Genomic DNA, 24410 nt, shown 5'->3' with positions numbered 1-24410 from the left:
GCTGCCAGGACATTCCCTAACAGCAAAGTAACATCTTCCACCAATAAACTGTAGCATAATCCGATCTTAGCAGGTCCCGAAACCAAACCTGACTGTAAAGTTACCTTGTGCAGTGGCACAGAAACCATGCTGCCCCCAATACCTTTAACAAGATTTACCTCACCAACGTTAGTCTCATCACCAAACTTTAGAACGCAGTCTAATGTAAGTGACTGAGAAGCCCCAGTATCTCACAGAATTTTCATTGGTATTACAAACCCATCTGACATAAAATGATCGAAGCCCTTCTTAACTCAGTCAGACCTCTCAGTCCTTAACTGAGCCTCAACAGAATGTTCAGAACCCAGTGGGTTTATAGGTGATTCAACATACTGATCACGGGCATTTGGAACTGCCTCCTTTTCCTTTTTCTTCTTCAGAACAGAGCAATCAGCCATCATATGACCAGCTTTCTTACAATAGTAACAAGTAAGACCAGAATATTTCTCCTTCAACTGCTTCCCTTCATCCTTACCTTGTCACTAGTTCCAGTGTTAATTTCCAGTTTACCCTGGTTATCCCTGCTACTCTTTTGGAAGCTCTTATTCGGGGTAAACTTAACCTTATGAGTTAAAGCAAACTCATCTGCTAATCTAGCAGACACCTGCAAAGTGGCAGCATCCTTTTCTTCTAAATACATCTTTATGTCATCAGGGATGCACCTTTTGAATTCTTCAATTAAAACCAACTCTTTCAAGCTGTTAGAATCATCATTTACATTTTTATATGTGTACCAGAGGTCAAAACATACATAAGCAAATTCCATGTAAGTCTGGTTCAGAGATTTCCTCAAATTTCTAAACTTTTGCCTGTATGCTTCTGGGACCAACTCATAAGCTTTGAGCACAGCCTGTTTCACGATGTCATAATCAGCTGCTTCATCAACTGTCAAAGCAGAATAGGCTTGCTGAGCCTTCCCCTTACTGCACTTTGTAAAAGAATAGGCCAATCCTCTTTTGGCCATTTTAAACTCCAAGCAAACTTCTTAAAATGATGAAAGTATTTATCAACCTCTGCCTCGTCAAATGGATATACCAATTTAACTTCCCGACTGACCTCAAACTTATCACCAGAGTCTAACGCTAGACCCCTTTGCTGCAATCTCTCTATCATTTCCAGCTCAAACAGCCTGTCTTTCTGCTTCCTCCCTCTATTTTTCTGCTTCTTCACTCTGTTTTTTCTGCCTTGCTAGCCTCAAACTGCTTCTGCCTTTCCGCAGTCTCCATCTTTAATTTTTCTAACTTGTACGGAAGCTCAAACTCACTAGCTTTACTTTCAGGAAACACCTCCAACTCCTCCACTTTAAACACACCCTCAGATACATAATGTTCAGCTATTATCCTCTGCATCTATGCCCTCCTCATTGTTGATTTCAACTTAGCAAGTTTTAACCTTCAGCAATATTCAACCACTCAATCCTTCTGGTGTCCTCTGATGCCTCACAGGTTGGCGCTTGCAGAAATCTATCAACATCCATTGCTGCTGATTTTCCACACAAATTAATCAAAAGGGATTTCCCCAATGAAATCAATAATTAATCAACCCAAATTATGCCCCCAAATTTGTTCATATCCCAGACGCAGGCCCCAATTTTGTTACGAACCGTAACGCTTTAGAAACGAACCAGCAATAGACTACACCTGGAGTCTGGTTTTGATGTTAAAACCACTATCTTTATTAGTATCTATTTATAATATTGTAACTTTAGATAAACAAAAGTTAACAGTGTTATGTGTATATTTGAGTAAATATAACTCCCAAACTATTGAGCTCGGGGGAAAAAAGGCTTAGAGTCTTGAGATGGTAAAGTATGAAAGTTCAGTTCATCCACAGAATAGGTGATGAGACAGAGATATTTGTAATCCAGGTTAAGTGTTGAGAGAAGGCAAACATTTTGAATTCCACAGGTTCTATGGTGGTAAACGAGAGAACAGTCGCTGTAGATTTTATTCGTCGTCATTCCAAATCCACATACGAATTATCACTAAAAGTGACTGGTCACAAGGGGTATCGTCTTCAACTGAATTACCAGACCACACCCAGGCAAGGGTTAACAAATAAGTGGTCTTCACAGGATACCCCAAATCCAATCCAATCCAATGGATCAAACGAGGTGACAACCACACATTCGATGTACGCTGAATCGATAATTAACCCACCCTTGTGGGCATAGGGAAGTTCCAAAGAGTGACCCTTGGCCACTAGTTCCCTTGTTTTGATCCTTCCATTTTTCCTCCTGCATCGGCGTCTGACTTTGAGTGTCTGTGTTCTCGGTTAAGACTAAACAAGCTGCAAAACAGACTGATTCGCCTTCTTAATCTCTCTCTCTTATAATAACAGTCCACAGCAAATGAAACCTAGGGGTTCATAACAACGGCCATTCCCCATTGTGAACTGACTGGTGTGCCAGTAGTTGGGATGACTGAGTGAATCCTTTCCCACATTCTGAGCAAGTGAACGGCTTCTCCCCAGTGTGAACTAGCTGGTGACTCTGTAGAGTGGATGACCGAGTGAATCCCTTCCCACATTCTGAGCAGGTGAATGGCTTCTCCCCAGTGTGGATTCGCTGGTGTCTCTGGAGGTTGGAAGAGTGAGTGAATCTCTTCTCACAGACTGAGCAGGTGAACGGCCTCTCCCCTGTGTGAACTGACAGGTGTGCCAGTAGTTCAGATGACTGAGTGAATCTTTTCCCACATTCTGAACAGATGAATGGCTTCTCTCCAGTGTGAACTTGCTGATGTCTCTGTAGGTTGGATGACCGAGTGAATCTCTTCCCACATTCTGAGCAGGTGAACGGCTTCTCCCCAGTGTGAACTCGCTGATGACTCTGTAGGTCGGATGACCGAGTGAATCTCTTCCCACATTTTAAGCAAGTGAATGGCTTCTCCCCAGTGTGAACTCGCTGGTGACTCTGTAGGTCAGATGACCAAGTGAATCTCTTCCCACATTCTGAGCAGGTGAATGGCCTCTCTCCAGTGTGAACTCGCTGGTGACGCTGTAGGTCAGAAGACCAAGTGAATCTCTTCCCACAATTCGAACAGGTAAATGGCTGCTCCCCAGTGTGAACTCGCTGGTGAGCCATTAGGTTAGATGACCAAGTGAATCCCTTCCCAAAGTCTGAGCAGGTGAATGGCCGCTCCCTGGCATGAACTCACTTGTATGCCATTAGGTCAGATGACCGAGTAAATCCTTTCCCAGAAATTCAGCAGATGACCAGCCTCTGCCCAGTGTGAACTGACTGGTGTGTCCACAGGTGGGAAGACCAACTGAATCCTTTCTTACATAAAAAAAAACAGGTGAATGGCCTTGTCTGGTGTGAACTTGCTGATGTACCTTCAATTGAGATGACTGAGTGAATCCATTTCCACTGTCTGAACAGGTGAACGGCCTCTCCACTGTGTAAAATGACGGATGTGCCAGTCAGGCAGATGACCGAGTGAATCCCTCCCCACAGTCTGAGCAGGAAGGATGGACCCTTGCTCCACTTCTTAAATATCTAGACAGAGACAGCAAAACTGGCGTGCCGTGTTTGAGATTCCCGGAGACAAATTCCTTCTCATTTTTAACCTGTAAGAAGATTTACAAATCCATCAGTGGGTGTTGGACAACATTTCAGATGAGATTACTTGACTGTTACATGGAGGTTTAACGCAAGCTGGACAGAGAAATCATCTTCTGACTGGGCACAGTACTGGTATCTGGAATGACCATCAATTCTCTGATGCTCTTCCTGTCTCTATAAGAATGGGGCATTTCTGTCATCTCCAATTTGTGACTTGGCTCGGTTTGACTCTCTCCATTGGTATTATTCACTGTTCCTGCTGAGCTGCATAGGTGACTGCCCCACAGTAGCTGAAACACTCTCACGCAAATAGCCTTTCTTGACGTGCAGCTGGAATTTTCTTTTATGTATTATTAACTTAAAGTGCCACAGTTTTAAAGCCATATTATAAATTCCTGCTGAGATGAATGGTTGGTCTGCACAGCTGTTAAAATGACAAAGAATGAATTTTTGTATTATTTCAGGTTCTTGTCACAGTCATAGAAAAGTATAACACAGAAACAGGTCCTTTGGACCATCTAGTTTGTACTGAACTATTTAACCTGTCTACACCCATACCCCTACCATCCAGGTACCTATACAAACCTCTTAAATGTTGAAATCGAGCTCACATGCACCAGTTCTGCTGGCTGCTCATTGCACATCTGGATGACTGTCTGTGTGATGAAGTTTCCCACATGTTCCCCTTAACGTTTCATCTTTCACCCTTAACACATGGCCTGTGGTTATATTCCCACCCAATCTCAGTGGAAAAACCCAGCTTGCATTTACCCTATCTATAACCCTCTTAATCGTGGTATTCCTCCATCAAATCTCTCCTCAATCTTCTACATTCCAAGGAATGAAGACCTGACCTGTTCAATCTTTCCTTATAACCCAAGTCCTCCAAACCTGGCAACATCCTTGCAAATTTTCTTTGAACTCTTTCAACCTCTTTTACATCTTTCCTGTAGGTAGCTGACCAAAACTGCACACAACATTTTAAATTAGGCCTCAACAATGTCTTCTACAAGTCAACATAACATCCATCTATTGTTGTCAGTACTTTGGTTCATGAAGGCCAATGGGCTGAAATCTTTCTTTCTGTCCTTATCTAACTGTGATCCCACTTTCAGTGAACTAAGGACTTGTATTCCCAGGGCCCTTTCTTCTACAACATTCCTCTGTGCCTAACCAGTCACTGTGAAAAACCTCCCTTGGTAGGTCATACCAAAGTGCAACAACTCACCCTTGTCTGCGTTACATCCCATTTCCCAAACCATTTTCCCAGCTGGTCCAGATCGCACTGCAAGTCATGATAGTCTTCCTCACTGACCACTACACCTCCAATCTTGGTGTCATCCACAACTTTGCTGATCCAGTTAACCACACTGTCACCCAGATTACTGATATAGATGACAAACAACAACAGATCCAGCACTGATCCCTGTGACACACCACTAGTCACAGGCTTCCAGTCAGAGAGGCAACCATCTGCTACCACAGTCTGGCTTCCTCCAAAGACAGGGTCTCATTCAATTCACTATCTCATCTTGAAAGCTGAGTGACTGAACCTTCTTGACCAACCTCCCATATGAGACTCTGTCAAGTGCCTTGCTAAAGTCCATGTAGACAACATCCACTGCCTTGCCTTCATCCACTTTCCTGATAACTTCCTCGAGAGACTCTACAAGATTTGTTAGACATGACCCACTGTTCACAAAGCCATGTTGCCAAAACTTAATCAGTCCATATCTATCCAAATACTTATATATCCGGTTTCTGCACATACATTCCAATAACTTTCCCCCTACTGAAGTCAAGCTCACCAACATGCAATTTCTTAGTTTATTTTTAAAGCCTTTCTTGAACAGCGGAACAACGTTGGCTGTCCTCCAATCCCCCAGTACCTCACCTGTCACTAAGGATGATTCAAACACCTGTGCTTGTGCCCCGACAATTTCTGCACTTGTCTTTTGCAGGGTCCTAGGGAACAACTTGTCAGGCCCTGGGGATTTATCCATGCTAATTTGCCTTAAGACAGCAAACACCTCCACCTCTGTAATCTGTACAGGGTTCATGAAGTTGATGCTGCTTTGCCTCACTTCTGTAGACTCTGTGTCCATCTCCTGAGTAAATATGGATGCAGAAAAAAACTCCCACATCTATTTTGTCTCTTCATATGGATTACCATTCTGATCTTGCAGAGGATTAATTTTTTCCCTTGCAATCTTTTCACTCTTAATATACCTGCAGGATCCATGAAGATTCTCTTTCACCTTGTCTGCTGGGGCAACTTCATGCCTTCTTTTATTTCTTTCATAAGTGTTCACTTGAATTTCCTGTGCTTCATAAGTACCCCAATTGTTCCTATTCGCCTGTACCTGGTATGTACCTCCTTTTTATTGATCTGGGAGAGGAAAGCCAAAGGGGTGATAGTGGGAGGTGGGGGTAGGGGGGTGTTTCAACCAAAGTTGCAGGGTGAATGGGAGCCTGAATAACAGAACAGATAGTGGAGGGGTTGAGGAGACAGATGTTGTTCAGTCCTCAGACAAAGTCAGGAATGAAAAATGTTGAGCATAGTGAGCCCTGTATATTTCAATGCAAAGTGCATCATAGGAAAGGTGGATGTGTTCAGGACATGGATCAACACCTGGAAATATGACACTAGGATCTGACAACTGTGGACTGGGACAGGCTGCTTTATGGCAAAGGTGTGCTTGGTAAATGGGAGGCCTTCAAAGCGAAATTTTGAAAGTGCAAAGTGGGTATGTGCTTGTCAGAATAAAAGGTAAAGATAGAAACTGTAGGGAACCTTGGATTTCAAGAGATATTGAGGCCCTGGTGAAGCACAAAACGGAGTTGCATAACAGGGATAGGCAGGCAGTTTCTTATGGAGTATAAGAAATGCAAGAGAACACAGTAGAAATAAATTAGGATAGCTACAAGAAGGCATGAGTTTGCTGTCACAGAAAAGATGAAGGATAATCCTCAGGGATCCTGAAGATAGATTAAGAGTGTGACGGGATCCTGAATTACCCCTTTGAATTGTGCTTTTGAAAAGAGGGGGAGGGGGAGGGGGAGGGGGAGAGGGGGGAGGGAGAGGGGGGAGGGAGAGGGGGGAGGGAGAGGGGGGAGGGAGAGGGGGGAGGGAGAGGGGGGAGGGAGAGAGACAAAGACTAACGGTTGGACTGTCACTTTAAGGCACTGGAAGTAACTTTGGATTTCCACTGAGCTGAAGTGGAGATAGCACTGAGCAGCTCATAAGTTGCTATGGTGACCGAGGGCGTTATTAAATGGACAATTGATGTTATGATTTCCGGCAGGTTGTTGACACTTTCTTCAAGGACTTTTGCCTGCTTGCATTTCTTCAGAGAGAGAGAGGAAGGAGGGATTATTTGAACGACAGTTGATGCTCAGCACGGGAAGATAAAAAAGGTCAGATTTGAGACCTCAGACACATGTTCTTGACACTGAATGAGCACTGTTGTGCCTGCAGGAAAAGTGGGTTTTGGAGGATTGATCAGGCGGATCGATCCATTGCTCTTGCAGTGGAAAGAGGAAAAGGGTTGACTGGTGGGGAGTTGTCCATGTGTCCACCCTCGTCTGAGGGATAGCTCCACCACAGAAAACCAGTCTCCTTTGTTAAAGTCACAGTCGGTGACCTTTAAAGGATTTTGAAGGACAACAAGAAGATCGACGGCGTCAGCTTACCTGAAGAATCAAATCTCTCCCTCTCTCTCTCTCCATCACTACTCAACTCAATACCACGAACTGAACTGAACTTTACCCATCATCGAAAGACTGTATCTTTTTACCCCTAGACTTAAAGAAGCTTGGTTTTTCATACATATAAATTCCACACTTACTTTTATGTAATCATTGCTAACCTGTTTGATTTATCTACATTTATATTACTGTATTGCGTAGTTACTAATAAATATTATTAGTTTATAGCAATACTGGACTCCAAAGTGTTTTCCATCTCTGCTGGATCTTGATTCCCGTCACGGGACAAAAGGATTGCAAGGCACAAAGTTGGTCCCCTGGAAGACTGGAATGGCAATCCACGTGTGGAACCAAAGCAGATGGGGGAGATCTTAAATATTTTTTCATCTTTATTTACTCAGGAGATGAACAAAGGGTCTATGGGAGTGTGGAAAAGCAGCATTAAAATCGTGGACCCCGCACCGATTAAAGAAGAGAAGTGATTTCGCTGTTTAACATGGAACACAGAAATCTACAGCATATTCCAGGCCATTCAGCCCACAATGTTGTCCCGACCATGTAACTTACTCTAGAAACTGCCTAGAATTTCCCAAGCGTATAGCCAGATATTTTACTAAGCTCCATGTACCTATCTAAAAGACCCTATTGCATCTGCCTCGACCACTGCTGCTGGCAGTGTATTACACGTACGCACCACCTTGTGTAAAAAAACTCACCCCTGACGTCCGCTCGGTATCTATTTCCAAGCACCTTAAAACTACGCCCTCTCGTGTTAGCCACTTCAACCCTGGGAAAAAACCTCTGGCTATCCACACGATCAATGCCCCTCATCGCCTTATACACCTAAAAAAGGCTCTAAACATAAACAAGGAAATTATACATTCCTTTGAGGATTTGTTAGAAGTATACAAAATTATGAGGGTATAGATAGGATAAATGCAAGCAGCTTTTTCCACTGAGGTTGGGTGGGATGACAACCAGAGGTCATGGGTAAGTGGGAAAGGTGAAAATTTAACAGGAACATTTGGAAAAGCTCCTTACTGAAATGGACATGAGTGTGGAATGAGCTGTCAGCACAAGTGGTGAATATGAGTTCGGTTTCACCATTTAAAAGAAGTTTGGATGGGAGCCTGGATGATAGGGGTATGGAGGGCAATGGTCTCGGTGCAGGGAGTTGCATGAGACAGCTTAAATGTTTTTTCAGCATTGACTAGATGGGCCAAATAGCCAGTTTCTGTCCTGAACTTCTCCATGTTTCTATGACAGAGAAGCGGGCCAAACTTGTTTGGAAGGGAAAGGTAGGAGTGATAACGGAGCAGCAATGGCTGGAGCTTCCAGGAGCAATTCAGGAGCTGAGTGATCGATACATCCCAAAGATGTGGAAGCATTGGAAAGGCAGGAAGACACAACTGTAGCTAAAATGAAAAGCCAAAGCCAACATAAAAGCCAAAGAGAGGGCAAACAAAGGAGCAAAAACTATTGGTAAGCTTTGAGAAACCAACAGAAGACAACTAAAAAAAAATGTCAGTTGAGATCAGTGCGTAGAATCCTGATATTGCAGTCATTAATGAGTCTTGGTAGCATCCAACAGTCTGAGGCATTTAGAGGAACAAAATATCCTGGGCCTCAATATCTCTGGAAAAGCGAGGTTTCCTGCACCAGTTACATTTCAACTTTTATTTTGGCAGGCACATACAAACTCCACGCCCTCAAAACTTCACTTCTGAAGGCCTCTCACTTACAAGTACTCCATTGCCAGAAAACAGCCTGACATAGAAACATAGAAAATAGGTGCAGGAGTAGGCCATTCGGCCCTTTGAGCCTGCACCGCCATTTATTATGATCATGGCTGATCATCCAACTCAGAACCCTGTACCAGCCTTCCCTCCATACCCCCGATCCCTTTAGCCACTTGTCAGATTCTTTCTGATACCATCAAAATTGACCTTTCTTCAATTTAGAATCTCAACCCGTAGTCGAGACCTCCCTTTTTCCAAATTTATATTGAATCTGATGGCATTATGATGACTAATTACTGTCGCCAGCCCTGGATCACTTCCTAACAGATTATTGCACACTTCTACATCAGGAATTCTACATACCGATTAAGGGCACATTTGACAAACTCTACCCCATCTCGTCATTTTACAGTATGGGAGTCCCAGTCAATATATGGAAAGTTAAAATCACTTACTGTAACAAACTTTGTTTCTTGGCATGGTCTGAAATCTCTCTACAAATTTGTTCCTCTAAATCCCTCAGACTGTTGGGTGCAACCAATTCCCAATAATGGCTACAATGTCATAATTCCCTGTCTTGAGCTCATCTGACTTTCCTATGATGCTTCTTGCAGTTTGATATACACAGCTCAGCACATTCATTGCACCATGCTCAACCATTTGATTGCTGACTCTACCTGAGGTCTGAACAACATCTGACAGGTGTCAAGAAAACAAACTCTCCCTCATTGTCACAAAAACAAAGGAGCTGATTGTGGATGACAGGGGGAATGGAGACAGGCTGACCTCTATTGACATCAATGATCTGGGGTTAAGAAGGTGAACAGCTTTCAGTTCCTCAGCATAAACAGCACCGAGGATCTCACATGGTCTGTACATACCAGCTGTGTTGTGAAAAGAGCACAGCAGCACCTCTTTCACCTCAGATGGTTGAAGACGTTTGGGATGGAGCCCGAAATCCTAAGAACTTTCTACAGGGACACAATTGAGAACATCCTGACTGGCTGCATCACTGCCTGGCATTCCTTTAATCGCAGGAAACTGCAGAGAGTGGTGCGGACAGCCCAGCGCATCTGTAGGTGTGAACTTTCCACTATTCAGGACATTTACAGAGACAGGTGTGTGAAAAGGGCCCAAAGGATATTGGGGACCCAATTCACCACAACCACAAACTGTTCCTGCTGCTTCCATCCAGGAAACGGTACCACAGCAAAAGGACCAACAGGCTCTGGGACATCATCTTCTAGCAGGCCATCAGACTGATTAATTCATGCTGATACAATTCCATTTCTATGTTATATTGACTGCGCTAAGCATAATCTATTTATTATAAATTACATATTGAATATTTAGACAGATACATAATGTAAAGATTTCTACTCCCCAATATATGTGAAGAATGTATGTAATAAAGTCAATTCAATTCACTGAGAGCTGATAACATTATACATTGTACCCTCATTTGAATAAAGGGAGGAGCACTCGCTGATAAGGACAGGAATGAACATCTGTCTGGAATTAAATCAGGGTCTTGCAAAAGGAATAACTGATAAGGACTGGACAGTACATCCATCTGTAATTAAAACCTTGATTTAGTGAACTCTCTAATCTGATTAATTATGTTTTGCACCAACAGGCTCGGTGGGCGTAACAGTTCAAATAACATCTTCCAATAGTAATGTATGGGGCTACTATGTATAAATATACGGCTATAACCTGACTAAGTCAGTCCACTTGTCCGTTGGTGGCAGTGCTTACGTGCCTTCCCTTTGACAACTGGGTCTCAAACCCCTGCAGGAGAATGCGCAATAAACTGTGGTGATGATAAGAAGCTGGTCTCCCAAGTTTTATTCAGATTCAACTTTAACATTTGGTGTCACAAACAGGATCCCAGTATAGGGAGTGCCAAGCAGTCTGTGGTGGGATATTACCTCACGAGAAAAAGCAGTAAATTTGATATGGAAAAAGAACTGTGGAAAGAAGTGGAAGTTGTTGAGAAGGGAATGGAAGGAAAAGGCAGATGTAAAGTGGAACAGTATATTATTAGCAAGTTGAAGGAAAACTGCATGTGACAAAGGGATAGAGGTATGTACTGCAGAAGGAACGCCAAAGGTTGGGAGACACTAAAAGTGGAGCGTGAATGGGTGGATGGGCGCCAAAAATGAGAGCAGGAAAAACAATGTAAGCAAACCAAGCCGGCCTAGATAGGGGAGAAGGGCAGGAACGTCAGTCAAATGTTCGAACTGATAGGGAAACAAGGGATCCCGAACCCATGTCTGGCATACTGACCCTGTTTGAGGGCAGTCACCATGATGAGGAGTGGGCACACATCATACACCCCCACCTTACCAGGGGCCAAGTGCACCCAGTGCCCCTGAACCCCAATCCTCGGGGTACTCAGATACAGTGGCCGCTCGGGTAAGACAGCGGCGACAGGGGAGGGGAGGTCCCTATACCCTGAGATCCAGAAAGGGAATACAAAGGATTATTCCGAGACAGGGAGGGAAGAATCCAATAAAACCCCAGAGTTAATGGCTCCACAAACACAATTGCACCACCCGAATGCTGCCCGATCCACGAGCAGGAGGAGGGACAGCCCTCAGTGATTCCTGTGCATACACCCTGGAAGCCTCAGGAAATGATAATGATCATGAATCAGGTGCCAGAGAGAAAAGGAAAAAACAGCCACAGTTTGCTCAGTATGTCCGCAGTACTACACAAATGTTTAATATGACACCGCAAGATTTATTCGATCTCTGCTGCATCATTCTTTCAGATGTTGAGGGGCAGAAATGGAAAGAAGAATTGAGATACCAAATGTATCAGGAGTTAGAGGCGGGAAACAATAATGAGAATGAACAGACAGACCAGATTATTCAAGCCTTGGAAAGGGCTCTCCAGCAACCTGTAAACATCACTAAAGTACTTGAATGCAAACCTAAGATAGGGAATCGGGACCAGACTATTGGGAGTGACTTGTGGCCTGCTACGGCACTTTCGCAGGAGACCAAGCCTTTAATGATGGGAGGAACAACACCTTATATTCCGTCCTCAGGTTGGAGGAACAACACCTTATATTCTGTCAAGCCACACTCAGTTTGGAGGAACACCTTATATTCCATCTGGGTAGCCTCCAACCTGATGGCATGAACATCGACTTGTCTAACTTCCGCTAATGCCCCACCTCCCCCTTGTACCCCATCCGTTATTTATTTATATACACACATTCTTTTTCTCTCTCTCTCCTTTTTCTTCCTCTGTCCCTCTGACTATACTCCTTGCCCATCCTCTGGGTTTCCCCCCCTCCCCCTTTTCCTTCTCCCTGGGCCTCCTGTCCCATGATCCTCTCGGATCCCTTTTGCCAATCACCTGTCCAGCTGTTGGCTCCATTCCTCCCTGTCCTGTCTTCTCCTATCATTTTGGATCTACCACTTTCAAATCTCTTACTAGCTCTTCCTTCAGTTAGGCCTGACGAAGGGTCTCAGCCTGAAACATCGACTGTACCTCTTCCTAGAGATGCTGCCTGGCCTGCTGCGTTCACCAGCAACTTTGATGTGTGTTGCTTTAATGATGGGAATCTGTCCCGCCCAGTTTAATGCTTTACTGCTGCAATGCTTACCAACTAAGTTAGCCAACATGATCAAAACAAATAATATGGATTAGCCTGACAATGACCGAAATCGAAAGTGACGAGCTTTGACATATTATTGGGACCCGGCTTTCGAATCCCAATCAACCCCGAAGGGAACTAATATTAAAGTATTAACATATTAACTAATATGTTAAGCGGAAAGAAGGATGCGAGCAGGCTATATCTGGGGATCAGAAATGGAAACCGAAGCACAGAACACATGTATTCATGCACCCAGCCACCACCAGTCTGGGATGTAATCTAGCAGAGGGAGACTTGTTCTGTCCATTGGAAGTCAAGATTCTGTGCTCTGACAAAGGTATCACCCTGGGACTAGCGAACAACTGACAGCTTCCCCAGTTTTCGACCCCCCCCCCTTTGGTGGGCACTTAATTTGGACTCCACTGCATTTGAAACCCATCTGCCAGCGGCCGACCCTCATGTGACTCTGCGCTATGACCCTACAGGGTGCTCAACTGAGGAAAGCCAATATTATGCACCCCTTGAGGGACAGAAGTTCCCAGTCATGATGATTGGAGAGATTAAAGGAAGAGAGGGCAGTGCATTACTGGCCGAAGTTCTGGATTTCCTTCGGCAACAGACAGAACTGGTGGTTCCCCATACTACTGTTAGGGTTTTCCCTGGTTTCAAGCCAAAGAGCCTGGGTTCCTTGCCTACGCTCTGACGAAACAAGCCTCCAGCACTGAGGGAGAATGGCAAGACTTGGCTGTGGGCCAACTCCGATACTGGAAGGAGTCTGAGTGGTGAAGACAGGACATCTGGTAAGACATTCTTTTAATGTTGACCGAACCCAAGACATTGTACCCCATCTCTGGGCAATTTCAGGCCATGAAGTCGGTTGCACAAACTGCCCCCCTGTCCGGATCACCGTGAAAGAAGGACAGACTCTCCCATCCATTCCGCAATACCCCCTCAAGGCCGAGGCAACATTTTATGAGGATGGAAGCTCTTTTGTGGATCCAGCAGGGTAACAATGCGATAGTGACGTACAGTGAAGTAATTGAGCAGGCCACTTTAGAAGCAGCTGTCTCCGCCCCGAAGGCTGAGCTGTTTGCTCTGACTCGTGCCTGTATCCTAGCAACAGACTAAAGTGCAGGTGTTTACACAGACTCTCATTATGCACTGACTATGGGGCTTTGGGGATCCCTGACTTTCTCTGGTCACCTTATTCATAATGCTTCCTTTGCAGACAACTTACTCACCACTCTCCAGCTACCTCGAGCTTTGGTTATTATTAAATATGCAGCCCACACTGGGGAATCTGATGAGATATTTAATGATAATGCTAGGGCTGATGCAGTGGCCAAACAGACAGCCCTGAACCCCACACTTTTAGTTCCCTCGGGAACCCAGCAAGCTCCAATTACATAACATCTAAGGACGGGTATACCAGACATGGGTGAAATACGTAACTTCCAGGGGAACGCCCCTTAAGGACAGCGCAAATTATGGTTCCAAATGGGTTGCCACCATGAACCTCAGACCAATTTATGGGTGATCCCTGTAGGACAGGTTTGTGTTCCTTCTGTGTTCTTACCTATTTTGATTGATTATGTACATAATTGTACACACTTGGACAAGGAGGGAATGGCTAATACATTATTACAATCTTGGTGGCACCCTGATTTCCAGAAAGCAGCTGAAAAGTGAGCCAAAGCATGCTTAACTTCTGAAAAAATTAATGCTGGAAAGGGGAAGCCTTGTGGTTCCGGAAATACCCCCTTGCCTAGTGGACCTGTTTCTTGCTTACAACTTGATTTTATAGAATTACCATTGTTATAAGTATTGCTTAGTGATAGTAGATGTATTTAGCAGAAGGACTGAAGCTGTTCCTACAACTAATAATAGGGCTATGACCGTTGTGAAAATATTGCTGAAAGAAATAATTCCTCGTTATGGATGTTTAGAAATGATAAGCTCGGACAATTGGACACATTTCGTTGCCAAAATAAATGAGGAAGTCTGTAAAGAAATTGCTATAAAATAACAGTTCCACTGCACCAATCATCCAAAAGCAGCCGGCATAGTGGAACGAGCCAATGGTACTTTGATAGCCAAGTTGGCCAAACTGACACAAGAAACTGGATTGACCTGGTTGAAGGTTTTACCCTGAGCCCTATTCCATATGAGAATCATGCCATCAAGTAAGACGGGGTTGTCACCTGCAGAAATTATCTACGGGAAGCCTTTGAGAATCCCACAGGGACCCCGGCCTTGTTTGCCGCTCCTCTCTGAGAGTTCACCTGCAATATTGGATATGCATACCTTGGGGGAGGAGATGGGAAAAGACTTATGCAAATTAACTAAAGCTCTCCAAAGCTTGCATTTACAGGTATGACAGGCCAATTGAGAGGATGAAACCCAGCCTAAGGGTGACTACCCCACCATCGAGCCTGGAGATTTTGTCCTGCTCATGAACTGGGATTGTAAGATGCTGGAACCGAGGTGGAAAGGACCGTACCAAGTGCTACTGACAACATCTACTGCAGTGAAGGTGGAAGGGCAGCTCTGGTGGATATATCGAACGGACTGTAAACCCGTTACTGGCGGAACTGATAAGGGCTGAAAAACATACTGGTTAATGCTGATTTTAATGACCCTAAGGGGACCTGCCCCTGTCTCGGGAGGCCCCCAGGTTAACACTTTCTGTCCCTCTGCCACACCTAGGCTAAGCAAGTAGAGTGGGGAGCACGTTGGGTATGTGCTGGAATTCCCCAACATGGTAAGACTATGATCCCCATGTCAGTGGTTCCCCTGAATACTAGTGATGTAAATTCAGTTATGGTGTTTTCTGATAGCTGTAAAGGTAGCATCATCAATTGCACCTTATCCAGGTCTGGAAGGCGAGACTGTGGATGGTGTTGCTTTGAGGGTTGGAGTCGTAGATCTCCTCCACGAGACCCCTCCAAGCTATGGCCGGGAATACGAGTTACATCTCCAGCAGTGGTCAGTACTACTTGTTGGTGTAACTATAATGAGAGTGCATCCTATCAAGTGGGAAGTAGTGACAGTACAAAGAATCAAACTTATCATACCCCTGGACCACTAAATGGAACTTACTGGGTTTGTGAAAACGGGGCCTATCCCTGGCTGTCGGGAGAAAGAATAGGGCAGCAGCATGGAGCCACTCCCTACCAGACGGGTCTTCGAGGGCAGGATGAGGGTTGGAGTGGTTGTTGCTATTTGGCCGACCTTGTGTCACACTCGAGGATCATGGCTCGGCCTCAGGATCACCCCCAATGGAATAGGCAATGAAGGCGTATAACGGAATCTGAGAGATTGTGGATGATTGCTTTTCCCTCCTATGGGGTAGCCAGAAATTCCAGGGAAATAATTAATTTAGTAGTTGTTCGAGAAGAATTGGCCAATAATACAGCTGGAGCACTGACTGACACTAAAGTACTAGTAACTGAGGTATCCACTAGGATGATTGCAATTCACCAAACAGTGCTACAGAATCGGATGGCCCCAGACTTTATACTGGCAGAAAATGGAGCAGCCTGTGCTTTGTCACAGAGCCCAGAGTCTAGGTACAGTGAGATGGTAGGAAGCAGATGGTGATGATGTTAGGCTGTTTACTGGAGTCAAGGCCCGTGTCTCCTGGAGTTCCCCAGGGTTACACCCATCGCTACTTGTCATCTATGTGAATAACCAGGTTGAGAATGTACAGGGTATAGGTAGTGAGTTTGTAGCAAGTAATGTCAAATAATTACTTCTTCTTGCAAGATAGTAAATATAAACACCCCTCTTTCCCTCTCCACACTCAGAACCCACCAAAAGCTACTTCAGAAGATGCATGTTCTTGAAATGAGCAAACACTGAGGGAATATGGGTGACTTTAAAGAGCTGGAATACTGACAGTACATTACCAGACCTGGAGTGATTGCAACAGGGTCTGACAGAGGCATAACTGGTATTTCTGGGCACATTCTGTCTTGCCACAACTATTCCCTACCTTACTTTGTGCAGATATGTAATGTCTAAAGGACCAGTGTTTGAGTAAATGAGACTCACCAAACTTTCTCCTGACTGAATCAATGGAAACCCTGAGTCAGAAGGGTTCTTTCCAGTTGGTGCTCAAGTCCTCGGGCTGGTTCACTTGCTGCTGTTCCCTCGTCTTCAGTCGTGGTTCTCCTTCAGTTGTGAGTTTTTCTTCCAATAAATCTCTCACCGCAGGTCTAACTTTAACATGGATAATGAAGCATGTTAACAATACAAAGGAGAACAAAATATTTCCGCTCAATGAAAACTAAACATTGAAGACAAATATAATGATCTCAGAGAACAAATCTGTAACTGTCCCTGAAACGTCACAAAACCTGATATGGAATAGGAAGGAGTTATCGTTCAGTCATGGTAAGGTATAAGATGTAGGAACAGAATTAGGTGAATTGATCCATCGAGTCAGCCCCATCATTCAACCATGGCTGATTTTTATTCCAACACCATATTCCTGCCTTCCTCCTGTAACACTGAAGCTACTTAACAATCATGAATATATTAATCTCTGCCCAAAATATACCCAAATGACAGCCTTAACCACCCTCTGTGGCAACAAATTCCACAGATCAACCATTTTTTGGATGAAGAAATTTTTCTCAACTCAGTTTTAAGGGGAAACACCTTTATTCTGAGACTGTGCTGTCAGATCAGTCTCTCCATCTAATGGAAACAACCTCTCCATGTCCACTGTACCCAGACTTTTCAGCATTCAGTTGGTTTATTTAACCACACACCTCCTTTCACAACCCCGTTAAATCCTCCTCACACATACAGCTGATCATTTCTGAGATTATTCATGTGAACCTTGTTAGCAACAACTACAACGAACACATTCCCAAGTATAACAGACAATCAGGAAATGTAAACCATTCCAGAGTGAATGTAATAAAAATAAACTGGAATCACCAGAATCGCCCAACAGGTAAGGAACTGCTGTGGGGACAGCAACAAATTTAACGATTCGGGTTCACAATCTTCTGTCAGAATGGATTCACAATTTTCCATTTTTAGTGCAGATCGCCAGCAACTCGAGTTCCTGTTTGATTTCCACTGCCTGACAGACAGGTGACAGTGAGGAGGAATTTCCAAACACAGTTCGAACACTGAACCGCCAGGTCTATTTCTACTGGTGTAAACACAGAACAGCCCATTTAATCACAGCCTCTCCTTATGAGGGATGGAATACAAACTCATTCTCTCCTTAGATTAACAGCCATTGCTTCCAAAGGAACTCCAGAAACAAACATCTGATCCCAGAGCAGAAATACTCGCTCAACACCTCATGAGCCCAAGCAGCTCGATCCCCGGGCACAATTTACCTGGATCTAAAACTATGATATCCCAGGACCCAACCTCACAGAGTCACACAGCTGAACCTGCCACTTATCCACCCTGACAGCCTCACAAATCGTCCCCACATCTCAGACTGGGAGGTGCAGTCAGGGATTCCCCCACAACGAATGTCCAGCTGCTCGAAATTTCAGCTTCATTGCAGAAGGACAACCATCCAGCCCCATTTGTAGAAGCAGTGACCAAAATCAAAGCCAAAACACCAACAGTACCATATGCCTGGAATGACGATCGTAGGATCATAGTCCAAGCACCAACTCTCCCTGTACTCATTGCTGTCAGCAAAATTGCTGCAGTGTGTCAGCCAGTCACAGTTCAAAAACTAGCATCTCCACACCAATGCACAACAGAACTGGAACCTGATGACCCTCCGGCATTCCAGCTAACAAAAACTGATTCCAGAAATAACTCAGCGAGGCCAAAGGTGCAAAATTACACTTCACCCTGAAGACAAGGGCTGCAAGAAGGATTGCTGATATATATCATTGAAGAGGTGTGATACAGGGTGAACCAAGGTTGACCCAGATGATTGATATACATCACTGAAGCTGGGGGGAGAGAGACTGGGCAGAGGTTGAACAAGATGGGCAGGGATGAGCAGATGGAACCAGGTGGAGAAGGGATCAAGGACGATCACTGATGGTCCTCCAGCAATACACAGATACCGTATAAAAGATCTTAAAATAACAAAGTTAGAACAAACAATAAGAACTTTGGCAGTTACACTTTGACCCTCACCAAATTTTTATCAACACACCTTAGAAAGTTTCCCATCTGGACACTTCACCCTTTTGCATGGTAACTACTCTGTCCATGACTGCGTGGAACAGCAGAGACCTTTGGATACAGATCAACACATCACAGAAATCATTCTCCCCCCTAGACTTCCCAGTCCCTCAGTAAGCAGGCAGTGAAATCAAACATCCCCACAGCCTGGGACGTTCTCCTTTCTCACCCACCCCTTTTCGGGGAGAAGACACAACAGCCATAAAACTCAAGGATAAATGCGAGGAGCCTCGAGAAGCGAGGCGAGTTGGGGGAAGTTAACGGGACTCGGGGGCCAGCATCAGATTTCCCAGCACAACATGGAAGAAGCATCACCACACACCCGGGGATTGAACACACCACGTGATCTTGCGTCATAAAGTGGAGGGCGGGGCAGATCTGCAGCACACAGCCTCACGTGACCTGTTGGCGGGACTGCCATTTCAATTCTGTGGATATAGACGGCCTGGGCTCCTGGTTTGAATCGTTCAATGCAGATTAAGTGAGGTCGACACACTAATGGCGAGCCCAGATAACTGGGTACTAAATGAGTAATTGGCCTCAGTTCCGGGCTCATGGTCAACATCGGATCTCCCCGCTCGGGATCGGTCTCAGTACTCACCGATGGGAAAGTGATATCTTCGGCCCGCAGACAGTGATCCCGACCCCCGGCTCCGCGACCTAAGAAGCGAGGACACTTTGCCGATCCCGCAGACGATCCGCTTCAGCACAGAGCGGAAAGGAAAACACCGCCCACCCGGAGACAGTGAGCATGCGCGAAGTGATTATTTCATCATCTGGAGGGCGGGGCCTCGGAAACAGGCGCGCAGATGCTGCCCATCTGTGGTTAAATGGGAGGGGCAAACTGGATCACGTGACAGGTGGTGGGGGGGTGTTTTTCTCTCTCTCTCTCTCTCTCTCTCTCTCTCTGTTAAATCCACAGTCAGCACCGTCAGCCTGTGACTGACGTCATAGTCCCGCCTCCTCTCTCCGGCGCCCTTAAAGACACAGTCACAGTCCGACGTAAACACGAGGAATTCTACGGATGCTGGTGAACGCAGTAGGCCAGGCAGCATCTCTAGGAAGAGGTGCAGTCGACGTTTCAGGCCGAGACCCTTCGTCAGGACTAACTGAAGGAAGAGTGAGTAAGAGATTTGAAAGTGGGAGGGGGAGGGGGAGATCCGAAATGATAGGAGAAGACAGGAGGGGGAGAGATGGAGCCAAGAGCTGGACAGTTGATTGGCAAAAGGGATATGAGAGGATCATGGGATAGGAGGCCCAGGGAGAAGGAAAAGGAGGAGGTGGGGAAAAAACCCAGAAGATGGGCAAGGGGTATAGTCAGAGGGAGAAAAGGCAAAAGGGACTGTCTTTTCGTTGGGTTTGTGGAACAATCTATGTTCCGTGCCTATTCTGGTATCTGTCCCCCACTTTTCCTTCGCTACATCGATGACTGCATTGGCGCTGCTTCCTGCACGCATGCTGAGCTCACTGACTTCATTAACTTTGCCTCCAACTTTCACCCTGCCCTCAAGTTTACCTGGTCCATTTCCGACACCTCCCTCCCCTTTCTAGATCTTTCTGTCTCTATCTCTGGAGATAGCTTATCCACTGATGTCTACTATAAGCCTACTGACTCTCACAGCTATCCAGACTATTCCTCTTCTCAACCCGTCTCTTGCAGAAATGCCATCCCCTTCTTGCAATTCCTCTGTCTCCGCCGCATCTGCTCTCAGGATGAGGCTTTTCATTCCAGGACGAGGGAGATGTCCTCCTTTTTTAAAGAAAGGGGCTTCCCTTCCTCCACTATCAACTCCGCTCTCAAACGCATCTCCCCCATTTCACGTACATCTGCTCTCACTGCATCCTCCCGCTACCCCACTAGGAATAGGGTTCCCCTGGTCCTCACCTACTACCCCAACAGCCTACCGGTCCAACATATTATTCTCCATAACTTCCGCCACCTCCAACAGGATCCCACCACTACGCACATCTTTACCTCCCCCCCTCTGCTTTCCGCAGGGATCGCTCCCTACGTGACTCCCTTGTCCATTTGTCCCCCCCCCCCATCCCTCCTCACTGATCTGCCTCCTGGCACTTATCCTTGTAAGCGGAACAAGTGCTACACATGCCCTTACACTTCCTCCCTTACCACCATTCAGGGCCCAAGACAGTCCTTCCTGGTGAAGCGACACTTCACCTGTGAGTCGGCTGGGGTGATATACTGCGTCCGGTGCTCCCGATGTGGCCTTGTATATATCGGCGAGACCAGATGCAGACTGGGAGATCGTTTTGCTGAACACCTACGCTCTGTCCGCCAGAGAAAGCAGGATCTCCCAGTGGCCACACATTTTAATTCCACATCCCATTCCCATTCTGACATGTCTCTCCACGGCCTCCTCTACTGTAAAGATGAAGCCACACTCAGGTTGGAGGAACAACATCTTATATTCCGTCTGGGTAGCCTCCAACCTGATGGCATGAACATTGATTTCTCTAACTTCCGCTAAGGCCCCACCTCCCCCTCGTACCCCATCTGTTACTTATTTTTATACACGTATTCTTTCTCTCACTCTCCTTTTTCTCCATCCGTCCCTCTGACTATACCCCTTGCCCATCCTCTTGGTTCCCCCCCCCCCACCTTTTCCTTCTCCCTGGGCCTCCTGTCCCATGATACTCTCATATCCCTTTTGCCAATCACCTGTCCAGCTCTTGGCTCCATCCCTCCCCCTCCTGTCTTCTCCTATCATTTTGGATCTCCCCCTCCCCCTCCCACTTTCGAATCTCTTACTAGCTCTTCCTTCAGTTAGTCCTGACGAAGGGTCTCGGCTGGAAACGTTGACCGTACCTCTTCCTAGAGATGCTGCCTGGCCTGCTGCATTCACCAGCAACTTTGATGTGAGTCACAGTATGACCGCAGGCTCTTAACAGCTGCAACACAACTTCCCGACTTTTGAACTCAATGCTTTAACTAATAAAGACCACGCCATTTGCCTTCTTAACCACCCGATCAATCTGTGCAGTCTCTTTCAGGGAGCGATGAACTTGGACTCTAAGATCCCTCTGATCATTAACACTGTTCAGGGTTTTGCATTTAACAGTGTACTATCTCATACATTCAACCAACCGAGCTGCCAAGATGATCATCACTAATCAAATCTCACTGAGATTTCTCAGGTCCTGTTGAATTTATTCCCAAGTGCACAAGTACGGGAAGGTACAGGTACAGAGAAACACTGACTTGTGGCAGCATCACAGGCAAGTACATTCAGATAACACACGGAGCACAAATTATACGATTCTCTGTCAGTAATAATCTATAATACGTTTTATGCCATTAACAATATTTAAAATACATTGTGTCATGATCAATATTAAAATGTGCATTTTGTGTCAATAACAGACTTGGAAATGGTGAATTTGGTCCCTGTCTCCATTTCTCCTGTAGTCCACAACCAGCTCCTTTGTTTTTGTCACCATGAGGGAGAGGTTGTTTTCTTTACACCACTGTGTCGGGGTGATGACTTCTTCTCTGTAGGCTGCCTCGTTATTATTTGAGATTAGGCCAGTCAGTGTAGTGTCGTCAGCGAATTTAGTTAGCAGATTGGAGCTGTGGGTGGCGAGACAGTCACGGGTATACAGAGAGTGAAGGAGGGGGCCAAGAACACAACCATGTGGAGTATGTGTGCCGAGGGTCAGAGAGACAGAGGTGAGGGAGCCCACTCTTACCACCTGCCGGCGATCTGACAGGAAGTCCAGGATCCAGCTACACAAGGCAGGGTGAAGGCCGAGGTCTCTGAGCTTCTTGTCGATACTTCACGCCTTCGTATGGCTACTGCTCTGCCCATGACTGCAAGGAACTGCAGAGAACTTTGGAGAGCAGAGAACATCAGAGAAACAAGCCTCCCCTCCATGGACTCTTCCTACATTTCCCCTGCGTCGGAAAAGCAGGCATGTACTCAAAGATCCCCATAACCTGGACATTCTTGCTACAAACCCGCTCCCCCATCGGGGAAGAGATACAAAAGCCTTAAAGCGCGTACCACCAGGTTTAATTTCTGTTTTAATTGCACCACGACTCTATTGCCCTGTAACCCATGCCACTGGTTTTGATTAAGCTTTATCTCCTGCCTGTACTTTCCATAATCTTTGCTGCATGCTATCTTTGATTTATTTCTGTTTTTCCCTTCCTCAGCCCAATCACTCAGGTTCCCATCCCCCTGCCAAATTCGTTTACACCCTCACTAACAGCTTTATTAAATGTGCCCACTAGGATATTGGACTCTTTGGGTTCAGGTGTAATCGGTCCCTTTTGTACCTGTCGTACCTCCCCCGGAAGAGGCCCCAGTGATCCAGGAATCTGAAGCCCTGCCCCCTACACAAGTATCTCAGCCACACATTAATACGCCTGATCGTGTTATTCTTTCATCGCTAGCACGTGGCACAGGCAGCAATGCTGAGATTACTACCCCAGAGGTCCACAGGGGTCTGTGCTGGCAACGTTTCTGTTTACGTTCTATGTCAATGCATCGGATGACAGTATTGTTTACGCAGGAAGTCGAATATTGACATGACTGAATAGAGAGGTCGTGGAGGGCTACAGTATCTGGTTATCACAATGCCATAAGTACAACTTAAATATACAAACGATAGGCTTGCTCCCTGGTTTGAGATTCTAAATTGGAGAATGGCACTTTATTCACAAAATCCTCACAGCGCACAGTGACTGTACACTGATCCCAGCAATGGAACCCGCCACGGCAGCCGCACAGTGCACTACGTACAGATTGCAAAGCTACAAAATTACATGTGAATAGCCTCCCCTCCCCAAACTCCACTCTTTCTGCGTCACCAGCAGACTGGGACATCTCACATCTCGCTGCCTCCACCAGGACATTAAACTGTGAGCAACTGTGGTCAGGGACTGATCTCTGGGGTACTCCAAACGTTACCCCCTTCCAGTCTGAAAACGACCCACTCATCCAGCCACACACTACCGGCAGATTATTGATCTCCAACGAGAAAGCCTAATAACCTACTCCTGAGGTTCAATACCATTGCTGAATCTGAGTTTACCACCGCCAAATGCCAGGAGGGACATAAGTCTCTAGCCGCAGCCGTGTAAATAAAATGTGATATTAGTATGTGTGCGGCGCATGCTCAGAATGCGAAGGAGACAGACAAACTGAGCCAAGTCACAGACTGATGAAGGGCAGGAATGATCAATTTTGATACAGAGAGGGAAGCAGAGAGTTTGATATTGTGCCTGATGCCGGAACTGTAGCCAGTAGGAAGATAAAGTCTGGTTCCTCCAAATTGTTTTGAGCTGTGACAGTATTTTTATCAGAAGGAACCATGGAGACTAAAATTATCTGAGTTGAAATGTTGTCCTTCACCCACTGAAGTACTTTGTAAACTTTTAATAGTGTAGAAAAGTCAAAGGATTTGTGTATGGGAATCACGAACACAACAGTACGTCAGTTCCGCTGTATCTGTCAGTTCACCAGCGCTTGAACGCCACCGATCCTTGAATGTGGAGGCGGAGATGCTGGAGAAGACAGCGTCCCACTCGCTACAAGGAGAGCCCGATCACGTA

General features: G+C 45.6%; 1 protein-coding gene across 3 annotated transcripts; it reads right to left on the bottom strand.

Moving 5' to 3' along the window:
* Positions 1 to 1699: 1699 nt before the first annotated feature.
* Positions 1700 to 19572, bottom strand: LOC140207153 (uncharacterized). 3 transcript variants are annotated; one of them, XM_072275492.1, is made up of 3 exons: positions 19440 to 19572; positions 16715 to 16882; positions 1700 to 4025 (listed from the first exon to the last, which is right to left on the bottom strand). In XM_072275492.1, the coding sequence occupies exon 3, from the start codon at positions 3119 to 3121 to the stop codon at positions 2405 to 2407; it is 717 nt and encodes a 238-aa protein (XP_072131593.1). In that variant the 5' UTR covers positions 3122 to 4025; positions 16715 to 16882; positions 19440 to 19572; the 3' UTR covers positions 1700 to 2404. The 3 variants fall into 3 exon arrangements, with proteins under 3 accessions (XP_072131593.1, XP_072131594.1, XP_072131595.1); XM_072275493.1 differs by having other exon boundaries at positions 1700 to 3606; XM_072275494.1 differs by having other exon boundaries at positions 16715 to 16878.
* Between the last annotated feature and the right edge of the window lie 4838 nt (positions 19573 to 24410).

This window comes from Mobula birostris, chromosome 13, assembly GCF_030028105.1.
Source record: "Mobula birostris isolate sMobBir1 chromosome 13, sMobBir1.hap1, whole genome shotgun sequence".
Taxonomy (NCBI): domain Eukaryota; kingdom Metazoa; phylum Chordata; class Chondrichthyes; order Myliobatiformes; family Myliobatidae; genus Mobula; species Mobula birostris.
The sequence above is the reverse complement of the archived record's forward strand: the minus strand, read 5'-3'. Positions and strand labels throughout refer to the sequence as shown.